The sequence below is a fragment of the Mytilus trossulus genome, chromosome 3, assembly GCF_036588685.1.
Source record: "Mytilus trossulus isolate FHL-02 chromosome 3, PNRI_Mtr1.1.1.hap1, whole genome shotgun sequence".
Taxonomy (NCBI): Eukaryota; Metazoa; Mollusca; class Bivalvia; order Mytilida; family Mytilidae; genus Mytilus; species Mytilus trossulus.
The window spans coordinates 46,918,488-46,939,339 of record NC_086375.1 but is presented as its reverse complement, the minus strand read 5'-3'; the positions used below and the strand labels follow the sequence as shown (position 1 = coordinate 46,939,339).

Here is a 20,852-nt window from a genome sequence, read left to right as displayed (position 1 = left end):
CAAAAAGCGCGTCTGGCGTATATACAAAATTTAGTCCTGGTATCTATGATGAGTTTATTTAAGAGCTTGCGTTTCCAATCAGGATTTTCTAGTCAGCAGAGAATTAATTGCTGCTTACAGGGAATTAAGCTATTGAACAAACGGTCGAACTTTAGCCAGTCATCATCTAATAAAAATTACGAATTATAAAACGATTTAGTTGACATATTCAATTCCTTAATGCCACTATTAATCACAATTCTGCAGTGCCGGAGATTATCACCCTTTTTATTGGTTTATTCAACTGCACGGTAAGTTTCTCTCAACCTTTAAAGTTTTTTTTAATTCCCCTTGGTACGTTCTTTTTACATTCATCGCAACACACATCTTCACCGAGTTCACAAGGATTGAAGACGACTTTTCTTTCAGGTGGCACAGGACTAATTTAGATTTCTTCTGATAGCACATATGTTGTATTTTGTGTCTCGTTTTAAAATACTCTACTTTGCATGATTATTTGTGTTAAGTTAAGGCAGAGCTCTGGTTAAGGCTAGTTTGGTTGATAACGGTGTTAAAAGTGTGGTTTTTTTTTCAAAGATAATTTGATTTATTTAATACCAGTGACACCAGAAGAGGTTTTCCACGGTATATTTTAGTAAGTTTGATGACCGATGGCGAAAATATAAAAAAATAGTTATTTCAACATATTTATACATAGACGTATTTGAAAACTCCCGAAATTTGGCGGGAGATTTCGTGATTCTCGGGTTTTACCTTAATATTGTATTAATTTGCGTATTTTTTTTCAGGGGAAATAATTTAGTAAATAACCGATGACAAGTCGGCTCTCCGGAAAGGAATGCATATTTATTTCTGAGTAGAATCGATACTTTGACGTATGTGCCTGAAAATTGTCAAAAATGGCATTCAGAAGTTTTAGGCAAAACTGTTCATCTTCAGTATGTGACCCGGTTGGCTTCATTGGAAGAAGAGAAATTGGTAACACTCAACCAAATACATCATCAGACAAATTTATGAGGCACAGAACCAGCTTAGCAAAAAACTTGTTCAAGAGAGAACTTAAAGCACATTATGGATGTGTTAATGCAATAGAGTTCTCACACAAAGGAGGACAATTTATGTCTTCAGGTATTTGTTGTTTTTTCATACATGTCTACAATACTGGTTTACACTGGTTCAGTGGTTATGCCCCTTTTTAAAGCTTTTATCTGTTGCCAGAGAAAGAAGGGTTAACCGAATCCAGATAAATTACAACTGTTAAATGTTCTTACAGAACACCCTATGTCTCACCTGAGACTGCATCTACAGTGGTTAATTTAAGGGGTCAGGGTGCCCCGCCCCCCTTTTGGTCAATTAATTAGGGAAACACTGGTGTATGACTTGAGCGGCAGGCCTATAGCCAAACATTTCTGAGGGGGGTCACATGGACTGCCGAACTTAACTTTAACAGTTACAATTCAAACAGGATGTCGTCTTTAATAGTGCTTATTATACCCAACACATTGAAATTATCAAGCAATGAAGTTATGAAGGGGTATAATGTTTTTGACCCATCTATCAGTCCGTCTGTACATCAGTCCAGTTCTTGTCATTGCTACTCCTCTAAAACCACACACCAGAATTTCATGACACCTTTTTAGATAATAAGGACATACTATATGTATGTAGATGTGCATATCGACTGGAAATTATGATTCAATTATATTTACTTAGAGTAATTTTATTTGTCAAGTGACAATGTGTGGGACTTGTGCTATGAGAGCCTGCTCAATAAGGTTCTTTGATTTGTTTTCAAGTAGGTTTGTACGAAAGCCTCAAACCTACTTTTAGGCAATCAGTGCCCCACCCCCTTTATGAAAATTACTGGATTTACATCTGTTCTGTTTAGAGTTGGTATAAAATTTCAATTGTTATTTGCTAAGAACCAGCTACATACAGTAAAATGTATATTAAAAGAAAACACCTGCATGTAAATTTTGCTCAGGGTGATTTACCTTGAAGCATGTATCTGGTGCCTTATCTATAGATTAGTTTAAAGCAAATAATCTGTATGTCCCGAATAGCTAAAAAGTCTTCCAATTCATGTCATGTTGAATTTTATGGAACTGTCAATGTGGGCAGTTTTGTTTGTTGAAGTGTTTAACAGGAGTTCTCTATTTATATATTTATTCCTCCATACAAGTTTGTAATTGGAATACCTACAACCTTTTGATAAACTTAATTACAAAAACAAGCATTGATGTTGTCAAGGAGAAATTTAACGGCTTTAATCAACTCAACACATCATTAATATTGTATCAACCATTTTGCTTAACCTTCATTTTCTAGTTTTTGGCTGATGTGAAAACTGCTAGATACATGTACATGTACATTGTACATCAAAATACAAAAATGTATCTTGATACAATTAAAGGTTATGATTATATTCAAACTTACAATTAAAATTTCACTTTATTTATTTTTTTATTTCAAGGTGGTGATGACAGAAGAGTGTTATTGTGGAACATAGAGAAAGCCCTGTCAGATATAGGTTCTCCTAAGATAATGAAAGGAGAACATAACAGTAACATCTTCTGTATTGCTTTTGATCATGACAACAAGAAGATATTTTCTGGTGGTAAGTATCAAACATATTTATGTATTATTATTATTATGTATCATTGTTATTTTGCTTAGTTTCTCTTGTTACATGTATCTATTCTCACATGAGACTCAAGACTTCTTTTAAACTGTGTTTAACTCTACATATTGATGTGTGTTTCTTTATTCTACATTGGCAAGAGGTATAGGGGAGGGCTGAGATTTCACAAAACATGTTAAACACCCCTGCACTTGTGCTACTGTCCCAAGTTAGAAGCCTCTGGCCTTTGTAAGTTTTTTTATATTTTATTATTTAAGTTCATTTATTTGTTTTGGAGTTTTGTATGATGTCCATTAACACTGAAATAGTACACATGTTTATCTAAGGGCAAGCTGAGGACCACCTTTTGGTGCAGGATTTTCTCTCTGCATTGAAAACCCATCTGTTGCCTTTTAAATTCTTTAAAAGTAAACATTCAGGACTGCATGCTTGACCTTATAGCATTGTTCCTAACTAATTCGCCTTTTCAGAATCTAAAGGACTATGGGTAATCTCATTGTTCGTACATCAAAAATTAAAATAGCGTTACATGTACGTCATTTGTTGAAATTCCATTGTTTAGAACATTTTAAACCAATCACATCATTTTGGTGTACACTTTTGAAAATTTTATCCAGAATGCATTTGATTCTGAATAGGTCAATTTTAAAACAAGTAAAGCAACAAATCATTCTATTTATATTTAAGGTAATGATGAACAAGTCCTTGTACATGACATTGAAAGGTAATTAAAAATGTATATAATTTCATAGCTAGATTTTAAACTCTTTCAAATACTGATTATCATACATTGATTTGTCTTAGATGCTGAATCTAACAGTACAACAAAAACAACATGACAACAATAAAATATTTTTAAAAAAATAATCAGAAAATATTTATTAATAATTATAATCCTGGTACCTTTGATAACTATTAAAGCTCAAACTTTCATTTGAAATTTTGATTACTTTCTCAAAATTGGAAGAAAATATAAAGATTAACAATTGAATTTTGATCTGACATTAACAGCCGATTGCATTGAATGTGTGGATGAAGGTAATATGTTTGCTTAGCTTGCTTGTTAGCTGAATCATGAATTCATTGTAAGTAATCCTTCTTTCAAAGTAGCCTAGTCCTACAGACAGATAGGTTGGTTATCTGTTGGATAGTCTACTTTTAAACAAGCTAACAAGCTAGCTAACCAAATTCATACTACATGTACCATAATGACAGAAATATCAACAAAATATCTATTTAATTGTCTCACAATTTAAAAAAAATAAATAAGTTATAGCATCTAAATGCTAGATCCTCAGATTTATTGTACAAAGATGTTAAAGAAACATAATAATTAAATCTCCCATCTATTCTAGTGGTGCCACATTAGATGTGTTCATGCATGATGATGCAGTGTATGGACTGACATCTGACCCTAACAATGGCAATGTGTTTGCCAGTGCCTGTGATGATGGAAGAATTTTAGTATTTGACATAAGAGAACCAGCTACTACAGGTAATTATATTGTTTAACAATCTTGTCAGGTTGCTGTCTCGTTGACACATTCCTTATTTCTATTCTATATTTTTTATAATTCCCTTTTGACAAAGTGTTCAGATTCTCAACTTAGTAAGAGATGATCTTCGTATAAAAAGGAGAAGGAATAACAAGGTCATGTGTTTGGCCTCCGATATGATTTTCTGACTTAAAAAATCTAAACGTGTCTTATATTTTTGTCTGATTATCATAAGATTCAAATTTGCTTTGAAACATTCTGTGCCACTTTGTATGAATTTCTTGTGTTTGCTTTGGAATGCACTTAAATGTGCACAATACAAGCCAATGTCGTAAACACTGATGTGAGTGATGTCTTTATTTAGATAATACTTGTTTTTTAGTTTCTTTGATGAACTATTGAATGCATATAATAAACTTTAAATAAAGTTGTCATGTTTTTCTCACAGAACCATTCTGTTTGGCAAATTACACTTCATCGATGCATGCAGTGGCATATAACCCAGTAGAACCACGTCTGCTTGCTACAGCTAATGCTAAAGAGGGCATTGGATTATGGGATATCAGGAAACCTGGAAGGTGATCTTTAGAGATTTTGTGTAATAAATTTAGTTCAATTTCTGTAATTTTTATACAACCACAAAAAAAATGCAATCATATATTGGTATCACAGTGATGTGTTATGTTATGAAACTTACACACATTGCTTATCACCATAAAACACAGATCAAGTATGAATTTTGGTGGTGCCATTATTACTGTTCTGGAGTGATGCTCCTTTACAAATAAAAAAATAGCTAAACTTCATTTCTATTCTCTTACTTAAGTTTGCCTCAACTGAATGTTATGAAACTTATGCACTACTTAATATCAACCACAAAACTCAGATCTAGTAAAAATTTAGGTAGTGTAACTTTTACCGTTCTTCAGTTATGTCCCTTTATAACTTTACATGATAAGCAAGCAGAGGCATCATCCGTGTCTCATTGACACATTACCCATTTATTTTGGAATGAGTAACATCTTCTTATTGACTAAACTTGAAAATAGTAACCTGTAAATACAATGTATAACAGAAGAATATTTTATTGTACAGTCGACTCTCGTTATCTCGAAGTCAGCCGGACCAGAGAAATAATTTGAGATACACGTAGTTCGACTCAAACGAAAACCCGAAGTTTGACAGAACAAGGGACACAACTCTTGCTTAGCTTGGTAAAGCTAAAATAAATCCTGGTGAATATGGGAAGGGGATCGATATTCTGGTATCAGATCGATGTATTTGTATGTCATGGTCTTTCATTATTTTAATAACATTATTTTTACTTATTCAATTGTTTCAGTTACATTTTTTTCCTATGGCTTTTATCTGAGAGAGTAATTTCCCATCGATAGTTTCATTATTCAGGTAGTTTATAGTTGACAAAATTGTTTATTCTCGGATACAAGAGATTTTAGATAATTTAGATTTCTCTTCATTTTGTTTTATCTAACTCTTTCTTTTCAAAAGAAAACACAACAAGATAAAAGACGCCGATTGAGTAGTTTTAGGTGATCATCAACGGAAGTCATATTCCTTACTTTATTCACACCCAAGCTCATTAGTTTAAATCACAATTAATTGTTTTGTAAACATTTTAAATACCTTTTCCTGAACATTAACAATGTATCACTAATTATTTATAAAAATTATATAAAAGATAATCTCAGGTAAACACTCGTGGAAATATCATGTCATAAATCAATACAGTGGTCAGTGACTGGAAATTTAATTACACGTTTATTGTCAGATTACCTCTTCAATCCATTTAAATGCCGGAGGTCATGTTTTGACATATGTGTATTAGTTCGAGATAAATTATAAATTTTGTTGACCTTGGGAAATTTAATTTAGTTCGGCTCAACCGAAATTTCGACTCATCCAATTTCGACTCATCAGGAGTCGAATTACATACATTTATTTGTAACAAAGTTCGGGACCTCGTGAAAACTTCTACTCATCCGAAATTTCGAGTCAACCAAGTTTGAGACAATGAGAGTTAACTGTATTTCATATTGGTTAAGAATAAGCTTATCTTATTGGATAAAAAGAGGCCACATGACATTCTTTATTCTTCAGTAATAAGTCCCACCGGTCATTAACAGAACAAAACGGACCGGAAAACCGGACGTTAACAGACTTTTACATGATAATGACCGGTTAGGTGTGATTTGTCTGTTTGAGTAACGTTCCGTAATAAAAAGCAATGCGATTCAGATGTGTTTGCGGTTTACAGTTAGGAAAATGGAAGACACATCTGCTACTGCAGACAACTCTAATGACTGTTGTGCTACTGATGAAATTTAAGGAAACTTTATTTTGTATTTCAAATATTGAAGTGACTTATATAGATTTCTAAAACTATGACCGGTCTTCACTCTTTCCTACAGAAATCATACATTATCTGGAGGTGACTTTAAACAATTTGAATTTATGAATGCTTTTTATACGACCGCAAATTTTAAAAAAATTTTGGTCGTATATTGCTATCACGTTGGCGTCGTCGTCGTCGTCGTTGTCGTCGTCGTCGTCGTCGTCGTCGTCGTCCGAATACTTTTAGTTTTCGCACTCTAACTTTAGTAAAAGTGAATAGAAATCTATGAAATTTTAACACAAGGTTTATGACCATAAAAGGAAGACTGGTATTGATTTTGGGAGTTTTGGTCCCAACATTTTAGGAATTAGGGGCCAAAAAGGGCCCAAATAAGCATTTTCTTGGTTTTCGCACTATAACTTTAGTTTAAGTTAATAGAAATCTATGAAATTTTGACACAAGGTTTATGACCACAAAAGAAAGGTTGGGATTGATTTTGGGAGTTTTGGTTTCAACAGTTTAGGAATTAGGGGCCAAAAAAGGGCCCAAATAAGCATTATTCTTGGTTTTCGCACAATAACTTTAGTTAAAGTAAATAGAAATCAATGAAATTTAAACACAATGTTTATGACCACAAAAGGAAGGTTGGTATTGATTTTAGGAGTTTTTGGTCCCAACAGTTTAGGAATTAGGGGCCAAAAAGGGACCCAAATAAGCATTTTTCTTGGTTTTCGCACCATAGCGTTAGTATAAGTAAATAGAAATCTATGAAATTTAAACACAAGGTTTATGACTATAAAAGGAAGGTTGGTATTGATTTTGGGAGTTTTGGTCCCAACAGTTAAGGAAAAAGGGGCCCAAAGGGTCCAAAATTCAACTTTGTTTGATTTCATCAAAATTGAATAATTGGGGTTCTTTAATATGCCGAATCTAACTGTGTATGTAGATTCTTAATTTTTGGTCCCGTTTTCAAATTGGTCTACATTAAGGTCCAAAGGGTCCAAAATTAAACTTAGTTTGATTTTAACAAAAATTGAAACCTTGGAGTTCTTTGATATGCTGAATCTTAAAATGTACTTAGATTTTTGATTATTGGCCCAGTTTTCAAGTTGGCCCAAATCGAGGTCCAAAATTAAACATTGTTTGATTTCATCAAAAATTGAATAATTGGGGTTCTTTGATATGCCAAATCTAACTGTGTATGTAGATTCTTAATTTTTGGTCCAGTTTTAAAATTGGTCTAAATTAAAGTTCAAAGGGTCCAAAATTAAACTAAGTTTGATTTTAACAAAAATTAAATTCTTGGGCCTCTTTGATATGCTGAATCTAATCATGTACTTAGATTTTTGATTATGGGCACAGTTTTCAAGTTGGTCCAAATCAGGATCTAAAATTATTATATTAAGTATTGTGCAATAGCAAGTCTTTTCAATTGCACAGTATTGTGCAATGGCAAGAAATATCTAATTTCACAATATTGTGAAATAGCAAATTTTTTTTTAATTAAGAGTTATCTTTCTTTGTCCAGTATAGTAAGCAAGAAATATCTGCAAGAATTTTTTTTAATTGGAGTTATCTTTCTTTGTCCAGAATCAACTTAAATCTTTGTTATATACAATATACAATGTATATTCACTTTTTACTACCAACTGATAAATTTAAATAATCTTTACCATTCAGTGATAACAAGCAGTTTTTTTACATCTTAATATTTTATGATGTATTTAAATGAGTAGTAATTGTTGCAAACTCCATTAGAATATTTTAATTGAAATTAGTTTTGGAATAAGGGAAAGGGGGATGTGATTAAAAAATTGGGTTCAATTTTTCTCATTTGAAATTTCATAAATAAAAAGAAAATTTCTTCAAACATTTTTTTGAGAGGATTAATATTCAACAGCATAGTGAATTGCTCTAAGAGAAAACAAAAATTTTAAGTTCATTTGAATACACTCATTCTGTGTCAGAAACCTATTCTGTGTCAACTATTTAATCACAATCCAAATTTAGAGCGGAATCCAGCTTGAATGTTGTGTCCATACTTGCCCCAACCGTTCAGGGTTCAACCTCTGCGGTCGTATAAAGCTACGCCCTGCGGAGCATCTGGTTAAAACATAGTTTCTCAATGAAATAAAAATAATAGTTATTGAAAAAACTGGTCATTATCGTGATATATGGACAGCCTTAAGACAGTGGTATTGACTGAGACAGTGAATACCACCGTCCTATCGGCTGTCCATATATCACGATAATGACCAGTTTTTCAATAACTATTATGAAATTATATAGTACTAGTATGATAATTTATTTTCAGTTGTTTATTGAGATATGGTAGTGGTTTAGTACAGCAGAGTTGTATGAGTGTCTGCATTAGTAAGATGGGAGACCGACTGCTAGCATTACGAAGACGTCTACCTCCAGTTTTATATGATATAAAAAGTCCCTTTCCTTTATGTGAATTTGACCATGCTGGATATTACAACTCTTGTACAATGAAAAGCTGCTCATTTGCTGGAGATAGAGATCAGGTAAATATCAAGTTGGTTTATTGTCTGCCAATGGTTGGAAAACATGTAGTACTTTGATTAATTGTCTGTCCATAACATTCAGTACCGATGTTCATTAAATATATTTGGATAGGGTTATCATTTAAATGGCAACATAGAGCAAACTTATTAAATTACCAAGTTTTAGTCTTAAAAAGGAGTATTATAAAAATCTCATGTAATCTATCAAGTTGCTTCAATTGAAATTGGTAAGAAACCTATTTGTCCTAGGTAAATGTGAGGGATAAAGATGCTAATCCAACATAGGCCATGGGCCCATGACCACAACCTTAGTTGTATTTTATGCTTTTTATTTCAAGTTGAAGAGCTGAATTTGGATACCAATATTTATTATATATTTTTTTCATCTTCATCAACCTCAATTTATGATTTATTGTATCTTACATTAAGTCATATTTATTTTACAGTATGTTTTGTCTGGATCTGATGACTGTAATCTATACATGTGGAAGATACCTGATGATTTATCAAAAAGTAAGTCAGGAACGATGCTCTAAAAGAACTTTAAATTGTTTCATTACAAGTTTGATTTTTTTCTTTATGAATTTTAAGGGATGTAACATTAACCTTATACTTTGATACAGTGATATTTTGGTACACATTGCCTTTGAAAAGAATTTATAATGGACAAACATGCATAAGACAAACTTATACTAATTGAAAAAAAAAGAGAAATAGTATTTATAGAATGTTCATGGTCATGAAAATGGCGAAACACTTCTTGAAGTGGTACTGAGGCCTCGTCAAGTTTTTAATATAGGTTTGATGATTTATTTACCATTTTATCAATCTGGGCACTCCAGCATCCTCCAACATTAATAATTATAAATGCCATGAAATAGCACTTTAGTTTTGAAAGTGGCATCAAACACCAATCAATCAATAAATATTATAATAAAAGGAGAAGCCAGGATCTATATTTCCATATTTTAGTTAAAATTTACATTTAAAATAATCTCAACAACTATTAGTTTTTATCAAGGATCGATACAGTCACATTTCGAATTGAATACTGTATGATTTTAATATAAAGCAACCTTTTTCAAAAGATAATCTTTTTACAGGACAGTTTGTAAATGATGCACACATGGTATTACAAGGACATAGATCTATTGTAAATCAAGTGAGGTTTAATGCAGCCAATCATCTTATCTTATCATCTGGTGTTGAAAAATCAATCAAGGTAAATTGCTTAAAATATTGGTTTATTGATAACAGATTTTACATGTATAATTTTGTCTGGATCTGATGACTGATAAAATTTGCGCCTGTCCCAAGTCAGGAGCCTCTGGCCATTGTTAGTCTTGTATTATTTTAATTTTAGTTTCTTGTGTACAATTGGGAAATTAGTATGGCGTTCATTATCACTGAACTAGTATATATTTGTTTAGGGGCCAGCTGAAGGACGCCTCCGGGTGCGGGGATTTTCTGCTACATTGAAGACCTGTTGGTGACCTTCTGCTGTTGTTTTTTTATTTGGTCGGGTTGTTGTCTCTTTGACACATTCCCCATTTCCATTCTCAATTTTATGTCATGTATGTGTTATGTCCAACAAAAAACCAAGATTTTTCATATCAATAGTTTGAAAGTGTTTACATTTAATTCACAAAATGCTCCTTCATATGCAAATATTAAAAAGAAAAATAGGTTTAGAGTCAGAAGAAAAAAGCAAAGTATGAAAGTTATGTGAATATTGCTTACAGAATACTGTGGAACCATTTGTATTTATTTGATGCATTTAGGGGTTGAAAACTTTGAGTAGCGTACTACTGGTTTTTTGTCACACCTAATAAAATGATTTTTTTTTTCATGTGTAGCATAGTAGAACTTCACATTTAATGTTCATATTGTTTTGTTCACAGAACAAGAGGTATAAGGAGTCACTGGATAATTGAAATTTCACAGTTGTTATTAGCTGAAAGTTTGACTGAGCTGATTGCCCTAATAATGTATTTGTTTCATAATTTTTATTAAACAGGTATGGAGTCCATTTCCAGTGCCGACATCAGAAGGTGGAATAGATTCCCTTTCTGTCAAGAAGAATTCAGCTAGACCTGCCTACTCACATGAGGAATATATCAACCTTGTGCTACAAACTGGTCATGTGATGACACATGATTATTCCAGCCAATCAGTGGAGGAAGATCCTCGAATGCTTGCTTTCTTTGATTCATTAGTACAAAGAGAACTTGAGGGGTTCAGTTCTAGTGAAGACTTTGCTAGTAGTGATGGAGAATTATTGGATAGAATTGAAAATATACACGATTCTGATTTCTCAGATTCCGAAAGTAATGATTCAGGGCATGTTACACAAAACCAAACTTCAAGTACTCTTAACCAAGAAAATGGTCAGGAGGATTCATCAGTTAATTCTTTCTCTGTGACCTTTGCTAGTGCTGCTGACCAATACAGTGAGATTTCCAATAGTTCGGACAATGATACAGACCCTGAAAATAATTCTCTACAAGGTGGAAAGACTATAGAAAAGCTGATAAAAGAAAGATGCAAGCAACGAAAACTTAATGGAAAGACTAAAAGAAAGAGACCTTTGGTCACATACAGTTCAGATTCTAGTGACAGTGAAAAAGACAAAAACACAGCAAGTGAGAGTTCTACTAATAGGGAACAAGTTCAAGGTCACTCACTAAATATGCTGTCTGCTCATAGACAGAGAAATCGCTTACAGTTAAAAAGATTAAAACTGTTGAGAGATAGTGCTTTAAATAGTGATTCAGATATAAATGATACTGAAAGTTTAGAAGAGAGCGAGAAAAACAATATTCATAAAAATGCAGCATGTGAAAATTTAACTGAAAATTCAAAATGTGAAGAAAATAATAAACGTAAAAACAGTGAAGAGGATATGGGACCATACTTGCATGAAGCAGAAAATCAGCCATCTTGTTCAAAATCCTTGGCTAGCGCTTCTTCAGACTGTTTTGAAAATGTAGAAACTGGTGAAGGTCCCAAAAATAATGAACCTGAAGTTAATGGCCAGCAAAATGGATTCAAAAGATTAAAAAATAAAACTGCTTCAAGAAAGTATAGAAGTCACAGTAAAACTGAAGATAATTAAAATGAAATCATTATTTTATGCCATTTGTCTTTCATTATCATATGTACGTTGTATTATTATTAGGAGAATATAAAGTTAGTAGATTTTCTACTTATAATCTCAGCTGTCATTCATATTCTATCAGCATGATCAATTTGTACTAATACATTATAAAAAATAGTAATGAAATAAGTGTTCAGTATTCTTTAATCTAAAGGAAAAGGTGAGGCCTCATTTTTTGTCCAAAATTTGAATTACACTTTTAGTAATATAAATGATATATTTCATTTCGAAATAAGAATAGAGTAGGAATGGATCTGAGAAATAAGACACTATGATTTGTAATGAGTGCAGATTGAAATCGTTAATGAAATAATTGTTTAAATTCAGACTGGTCTGCAAGACTTGAAATTGGAATGTACATATTATTATATTTCCCCCCTCCAATAGCTGATAGTTCTTTAATCGATAAAATTATCACCAGTTGAAAGAAAATTCTTCTGTCTGTACTTTGTGATGTGGCTTTAATGATCTTTTATAAATCCAAACTTATGTTATTGTTTTATTTTTCATCAGAATTATAAACCTGTTTGTTAAGTTATATTTTTTGTTTTTGTTTTGTTTAATGAAATCTATATGTAAGCAATTGTCAACCATTTAAGTTAATATGTTCAGGCATAATTATTGAATTCAATATGTAGTTTTTTCATTAAAAATACACTAACTTATATAAGTGTTATATATATTTGTCTGTTATAGAAATGCTAACAGATAAATAGTTCAAATTTAGTTTTTTAAGTCATAAAATGCAGATTTTAATGATTTTATCAACACTTGTTTTAGGAAACTTACAGTTAAACTGATCAAATTTTTAAAATAAAATTTGGTATGCATTTGCATTGGCATTTATAGATGTTCTTTTGTGTCTTGTGAAATTAAGATGTGCATGTTGAATAAATGTTATCAGAAATACTGTAAGGCATTATTGGGATCCATTTAAGGTGGTACCCAACACTTTCACTAAAATAAATTTGGCTTGTTTAATTTTCATAAAATTTTGACAAAGAATTTACTTTGACCCTTTGACTAAAATATAAAAAATTCAAAATATTTAAACCAACCAATTGATCAGAAAAATTACACTGGTTATATAGCAGTTTGACAAACACTTATTTTGATCATAAAGAAGCTTAAGATTCCCTGAACAACACAAAACAGTCTATTATTTGAACTTGGAATAATTTTTAATTATGGAATTTGCTTAATTTCTTGTGTTTAATTTTTTTTGATAAATCTATGTTTATTTGGTATTATAATTTTTTGAGTGGTTAATAACACTTTCCATACAATGTATTTTGGTTAGATAGATATAGGGTTGTGCGCAGCACAGTACATTCTATTGAAAATATACTATTTTCTTTGTACATGTAATAGAAAGTGTTGTGCGCAGCACAGAACATTTCAGTACAGAATAAACATGAAATTTATTACAAAATTCAATAACAAGAAATCAAGCAAATTCCATAATTAAAAATAATTCCAAGTTCAAATAATAGCCTGTTACAATGTAATTAAAATATTTCACTGACTTTAAATAGTAATCTCCCTGTAGTGTTAGGTACCACCTTAAGGGCATACGATACAGTTTTGATCCTGTATTTACAAGTTCATGAAAATTTGCATTTAGGCTATTTTTTACCTGATTAAATCAAATATGTAATAAAAAATATACCTTCATGTGCTACTTTTTTAGTAAAATGAGGTCGAAATTTTGTATATTTGCTCGAAATTCAGATTTGTGGCCGTAATTTCTTTTTCGAAAGAAAGACATAATTTTTTTGTTATAAAAGATAAAAACAAATTGTTTTTTGTTAAATAATCAGTAATTTCTGTTATTTATAAATATCTTTAAAAATAATGCAATTTTTTATTCAGAAATAACTCATATTTATCAAATGTTCATGAATTGAGGAAAAAACGTTATTTTTTACTGCATGTTTATCACAATTAAAAAAAATCCTCTATTTACAGTTTTATAAAATTTGGGTCACATAATCTCCCTGCAAAATGAAACCAAATGCCATTTTGAAAAATAGGAGTCCATGAACTCGTTTTCAAATTAAATCAGTCATTGTCAGTTTGAATGATAAAAATCAGTCGAAAAATGCATCTTTTCCAGATATGTCACAGTTTGACGTCGCGAAAATAACAAATTACGTTAGCAACGTCATTACCTTCCCTGTAACTGTATCCTATGCCCTTAATGTGGATTTTATTTATTTTCGAGGCTATCAATAAGTGCAATTTTCTTGATTACATGTCATGCATGTAGGTAGACAAGCCTTGTAAAAAATTGTATTTTATTGAACATTTAAAGTCTCGATATACCTATCCCTAGAAAATTCACAAAAATAAGTATCCTTAAAATAATGAATCCATAGTAGATAGTAACTTTAAAGTTACTATAGTAAAGTTGTCAATGCAAATAGATAAAGGAAGATGCGGTGTGAGTGCCAATAAGACAACTCTTCATCCAAATAACAATTAAAAAAAAAAAAAACCCATTATAGGTCAATGTACAGCCTTCAACACGGCGCCTTGGTTCACACTGAACAACAAGCTATTTCTTTACATTAAATATGTAATGTGGATCATTAATGTTGAAACAAAAAAAAATTGTTATGTAGTTCTGTTGGGATCACAGCATTTATAACATATACTAGTAAACAGTATTTTGTACAATATGATTTTGTTAATACTTTATAATTCAAGTACAAATTCAAGTAGAATTTTTTATATTTGTGTAAAATTTTAGTACAGTATGCTTCATAAAAGATACTAGAAAATATTAAAATCATGAAATGAATTAAAGAGTCAGTTTTATTTATACCTCAGAGTATCATCTTTTAGCTCAATTAGTCCAAAGAATCATGGTTATGTGTTGAGTAAAGGTCATAATGTCTGGTTTGTCCATCTTGAACAGGAATTATACATGTTGCAATGAATTGATGGTATACAAAGAATTACATTGATATTCTTTACTAACCTGGACATTTTTTGGCAAAATGGTATTGCTTACTATTGGATAAGTTACAAATTTGGTATAATTATCTGCTTTAGAATTGATTAAAACCAAAGTCACAAAAAGCAATTCTTGGTATCTTTTCTGTAACTTCAAAGCAGAATCTTTTTGAGTTAATGTATCCATAGGTTTTTGGGTAAGCATCTAGGAGAAGACTTATATCTGCCATAAAAGGCATAAGTAGAAAAAAGTTTACCATTAATTTTTTTTTCTTTCTATTTCTTGTGCTCAAAATCCTGTAACTGTTAGCAAAAACTTGTCAAAAAATATTTTAATGCTGCTTCATAACTTTTTAGCTGGTTCTTACAAAGTTTTAGTACACCAATAAACAGTTTGAAGGAGAAACTGTGACTTGATATCATGGATATTATGTAGATTTAAAGATAGAAGTCCAAGAAGTTTTATATTTGAAGAAAAATGTATTGCAATATCAGAAAGAAAAAAAGGATTACAGTACAAGCAAAATTTGATTTCAAATTAATGGATGCCATAACTTAATTCTCACAGTTCAAGGTTTAAGGCAGACGGTTTTGTTTTTAAATGTACAATATTTTAGTATGAAGCTGCTTTGTTATTATGCATTATCAACAGCTGAAATAAACCACAGTAGAGTTTATTGTGGGAATGTAGTACAGTGCATGTTATATTATCATCAAGAAAAAATGTGAAGTTTCACCCCTTCTTCAACCTGAGACAGATTGAAGGACCTAGTTCATAGTCAATGACAGATGTTTAACTAAAACTGTGTTATAGAGTAGTCTGAGAGGTGCTTAATAAAAAAGCTTATTTTCTTATGAGTATGAGCCAAAAAGATAATGGCCACTACATGTCAACTTTTCATCATCAATTCAAAGCACAAAGTGAAATGTAAGTATTAAAGTAAATGACAACAAAAATAAAAGACATACAAGAGAAAAAATTATGGAACTCAGTTTCTTTTACATTGACAAATGATGCTCAGCATGCTAAATTATAATACAATTACAAGCTTATAGAGATTTTAACAAAAATGACAGTACTTAACTTTTAGTAAAATAATTTATTAGTTACTAAGACAAGATATCAAACAAAGGTGAGTCTAGATAAGTGACTGATCCCAAAACTAAGAAATTTCGGTGCAAGTCAATGTTGCATGGGTAATATGAAGCAATGTGATTATTTCAAAAAAAAAAAAAAAGGATGTAAACAAGCTATACATGACTGAATCAAGTTGGTATCACAATAAAGCTACCTACAAATATAGGTTATATGAAAAAGTTGAATTAACCAAGATTCTAGTATTGACTCTAGATTTTATAATCTTACATTGACAAACCTCTAATTTTGTAACCCCTAAATTTTTCTGATTTACAAAACTCAAATTTTAACTTTTTTAATCAATCTATACAACATTTTTATCAAACACTTGAAAGTTCCACATACATTATACATGTTACAAGTTATATGACTATATGTTCACATTGTACTAAGCATCTGCAGTACCTCACAATTTTCTAATTAGTACATGTATAGAATATCATGTCCAACCTACCATAGGATCAGTAGTCAAACTACTGTATCAATAACCTAAAAACACTGAAGTGATTAGTTCAAATCACGCACATGGTAGGTGCATTCATCTCCAATTGTAATTGGCTAATTGGTGCATTTGTCTCCAATTGTAATTGACCTATGAACTTAGGATTGTCAGTTTTCCTACCATATGACACAGGTTCTTTTTAGTCACTCTAACATCCTCCATCAATAAAAACTGACTGCATGAAATAGCACAATAGTGTTTAAACAAAAATCAATCAATCAATCAAAAGCATAAGTACCTCACAATTTTCTCTTCAGTACATGTATAGAAAATATGTAAGAATATTCTCACTAGCACATGATCAAAGGAGAAACAGTTTTGTTTGGGGTAAATATTTTAACACCTTTTGTAACATTGGCCTCCTACCAATATTTTTGAAGCTTTTGTTAATACAGAAGGCATTTCTCAAAATTTGTGATTTTTTTCCCAAAATATTTCAGCAAATTTTTTTATGCACAACAAGTGTGCAAAATGGCGATTGCCTCTTACCTATACTTTTAAAGTTTTTTGGGTTATAAGGATATTCTCTAAATTTAAGATTTTTTTTTTACAAAAATTAAGTTATTTTCCAAGATTAATGACTTATAAGAGCAAAATATAATTATGAAAAAATTAAACCTATGCACTTTTACATATTATGCAAAAAAACTGTACAAAATTTCCCTGGCCTCCTATATACCTTTAGTTTTGGAGTTATTGCACTTGTAGACTCACAGACTGTAGGGATCCTTTATCCTCTCAGTGATGCCCAAATATTGGCCAAATTAATTATAGAAAAATGGCTTAAAAAATTAATAAAGAATTGAAGGATCTCTATCATGAACAAGTTTATGTGTGAAACTGACTCAAGACCCTCATTTGTCTAAATGTATTTGTTTAGCCAATTTAGACCGACAACAAATGGAAGTTTTTAACGACCTTGACTGGCTATACAGCCCTTGCACGGTCGGTAATTAATTTAGACCGTTGTTGTCGATGTTAAAGATGGTTACTTTTGGTTTTTAGTGAATTGAGAACTCTTCTCTGTTGGAGACTTGAAATGATTATCACATGAAAAGTAGCAGTAGATGTTTTTTTAGCTGAATTTTGCAACAAAATGCCATAGATTCACTGTATATTTGTGCCATAAATCGTCGTGATGCACGACGCATATGAGGCCATATCACTTCTTGAAAAACTACCGTTAAAAATCGAATCTATAACGTGCCATGGTATGACATGATTTATTTCCTGGGATTTCCTGTTCAATATTGACAGTGTGACATGTTCAGTTAATTTTATGATGAATCTTCACGATACTTACAAAAATAACTTTTAGATTTCAATAAAGACGTCCACTTCATATTCACCCTAAATGTATTTATATGAATTTGATAAGAGTAATACAATGCCATTTTTAAAGCATATTGCCTAAGTAAAAGAGATGGTTTGGGAGGATCATAATGAATGAGTAATCTGTGTTATTTCTGTTTATTGGCTCTACATCCAAAATCAGTTGTCAATTTACAGAGATAAAAATGAACTTGCATTTCAGGATATTTGCTGTAATATATGGTTCAAACCTGGAGCTAATACACCTTATCGCTAATCCCGGCTGACCCAGTCGCTTGAACTATTGACGTCAACAACAACCAGTTTTCCATTGTGGTGTTTTATGACGCCAAAATTTTACGGGAACCTGAGTGATATCCAGTAAAGGTGGACAAATAGCAATAAGGTGTATTTAGGGGCCCACCTCCTTATGCAGTTTCATTTGTAAAAAAAATTATAGGGTTTTATGAAGTATTACTACAATTTCAAAGGTTGGCTTATTTGGCAGAGCCCCCTCCCTTTCCTAAATTATTGACAGCACCTTCAAACTAATTTGTGTCTGTGAGTCTAAGTGGGTAGCAAATTAAGAAAGTAATTTCTGAACAGTGGAAACAGAATCCCAAAATGGAATGATACAAACCAATAGACCACCTTCCAATTCAAGTTTGTCTGTCACTGTAAAAAACTCGTCTATTATGTGTATCTTCATGACATCATTTACCAGATAGAGGGGATCACCTGTACATCTTTGCACTATCAAAGTTAATCAAGCGTCTTAGTGATCGTCATTGTGCAGGACAAACCAGAAATAACATTTGTTCTGTAGGTACTTTATCACAATTCCCTAATGACAGCTGTGATGAAAGACACTTGTGAGAATTCAATTTGCCGAATAATTCGTGCAATTTATCTTAAAATTTTTCCAACCACTCGCTCAACATTGAAACTGTAGTGCTAAATGCACAAATGATGTTCACTAAAAACAAAGATTTTGACGGAAATGCATGGAACTCAAAAGTTGTCTATTTGTTTTTATTAAATCCTTTTTTTGGAAAAAAGGGTGTGCAGACAAGCTCCAATACCGATTATTTTTTAAGCCAATATCAACTTATGAATAAATTATCTTTTTTAATGATTAAAGTTTCAATGCAATCAGTACCATAATAATGAATAATGAAATTTGCGTTTTTTTCTTCTGGAGTTAAATATGTAGCCAAGGACGTATAACTAACATCTGATATACGTCATTTAGGTAGTTAATATAAATAAATTCACAGCATGGATCTTAAAATGTTCAGTGTAGACTTTAAGCCAAGATAAGTTGGTGACATGACTGTTTAGTTTTTGACTCTGGAGCCCATGGTCTAAAATGTATAAGAATTTATAATTTCAGACGAACCTCTACTAAAATTTATGTTATACCATTCCCTTTATATTGGCTGCTTTGTAGCCCGGCATGAATGCAAAATACATTGTGAGTACTTTAAGCTGGTTTTAATTGTAACATTGTTATGATTGTACCTACCATAATGATTTCTAATTTATTATCAAACTATGATATTGAGACATTTGTTCAAATAGGAACTATGTGACTTTGTCAGGTTTCTCCTGTTTACACACATTTTTACAAGTGAATGAAAGAGCATCTTTATGACCTGTTTCACAAGCAGTTAGTGATATAATGTTTTTTTTTCTCACTATTTTAGATGACATTTTACTTGTTGGTACTAAAGAGAGCCACTTGTTACAGTATAGAATCAAAAGAAAATCTGGAGCGGCTGGTAAATATCATTTAAATTTGCTTGCTAAAATATTTACAAAATATTATAATTTTACATTTATTTTACTGTTTTAGCAGTAAACCAATGACACTTTTGTGTTATATTGTATCCATAGACAAAATGTGTGAGAGACTCAGAGTTGCCTCTTTTTAAATTTGAACTGCTGATCTAAATTTTTTGGTACCTTTCTAATGTTATATTCAATCTAGGTGTCATACATTGATCGAATCTCAAAGAAATGTATCACTCTATAATAACCTACCATTACCATGACTCTTGTATCTAAATTTGAACAATATTGTAGGCTGGATGCATCACATCATTTCAATCCTTTTTTATGCCCCACCTATGATAGTAAAAGGGCATTATATTTTCTGGTCTGTACATCTGTACGTCCGTTTGTCCGTCTGTCTTTTCATCCATACGTCCTTATGTCCTGCTTCAGGTTAAAGTTTTTGGTCAAGATAGTTTTTGATGAAGTTGAAGACAAGTCCAATCAACTTGAAAAATAGTACACATATTCTGTATGATATGATCTTTCTAATTTTTATGCCAAAATAAGAGTTTTGACCCCAATGTCACGGTCCACTGAACATAGAAAATGATAGTGCGAGTGGGGCATCAGTGTATTGGGGACACATTCTTGTTTCTGATTATTTTGATTATATCCGTTGTTCACAATTATTTGTTTATATTTCAGGTGAATCAAAGTTTGATGTACAATTGGAAAGATCAAACAAAAATTTTGCCAAAAAGCCAATTACACAGGTAAAAAAAACTAATCTCATTCTAAATTTAGACAGGCTAAAAAAAGTGTCAGTTCCATGCTGAATTAGATTTCTTTATATGAAGGACAAATTAACAATGAAACAAATGAATGTGACAAAATGACATTCTATGACCTTTACACATGCAAGACGAGCTACTGAGAACTACAGAAATGATCTAATTTCAGAGTGCTTAAAGGTTTATGTTCAACCTCAGGTT

At 31.5% G+C, this 20,852-nt stretch overlaps 2 protein-coding genes across 2 annotated transcripts in view; both read left to right on the top strand.

The window, feature by feature from the left end:
- The first annotated feature begins 802 nt into the window (after window positions 1–802).
- Window positions 803–13,473, top strand: LOC134711640 (DDB1- and CUL4-associated factor 5-like). The gene is made up of 9 exons (XM_063572390.1): window positions 803–1,128; window positions 2,474–2,617; window positions 3,329–3,365; window positions 3,997–4,136; window positions 4,586–4,715; window positions 8,805–9,018; window positions 9,465–9,531; window positions 10,122–10,240; window positions 11,036–13,473. Exons 1-9 carry the CDS (start codon window positions 900–902, stop codon window positions 12,131–12,133), a joined length of 2,178 nt encoding a protein of 725 aa, XP_063428460.1. The 5' UTR covers window positions 803–899; the 3' UTR covers window positions 12,134–13,473.
- Window positions 13,474–17,786: 4,313 nt separating this feature from the next.
- Window positions 17,787–20,852, top strand: part of LOC134711639 (vam6/Vps39-like protein) — a 40,521-nt gene continuing 37,455 nt past the window's right edge. The window contains exons 1-3 of the mRNA XM_063572389.1: window positions 17,787–17,984; window positions 19,791–19,865; window positions 20,566–20,633. Coding sequence (XP_063428459.1) covers window positions 17,912–17,984; window positions 19,791–19,865; window positions 20,566–20,633 — 216 coding nt within the window. The 5' untranslated portion in view covers window positions 17,787–17,911. The remainder of the gene's footprint in view (window positions 17,985–19,790; window positions 19,866–20,565; window positions 20,634–20,852) is intronic.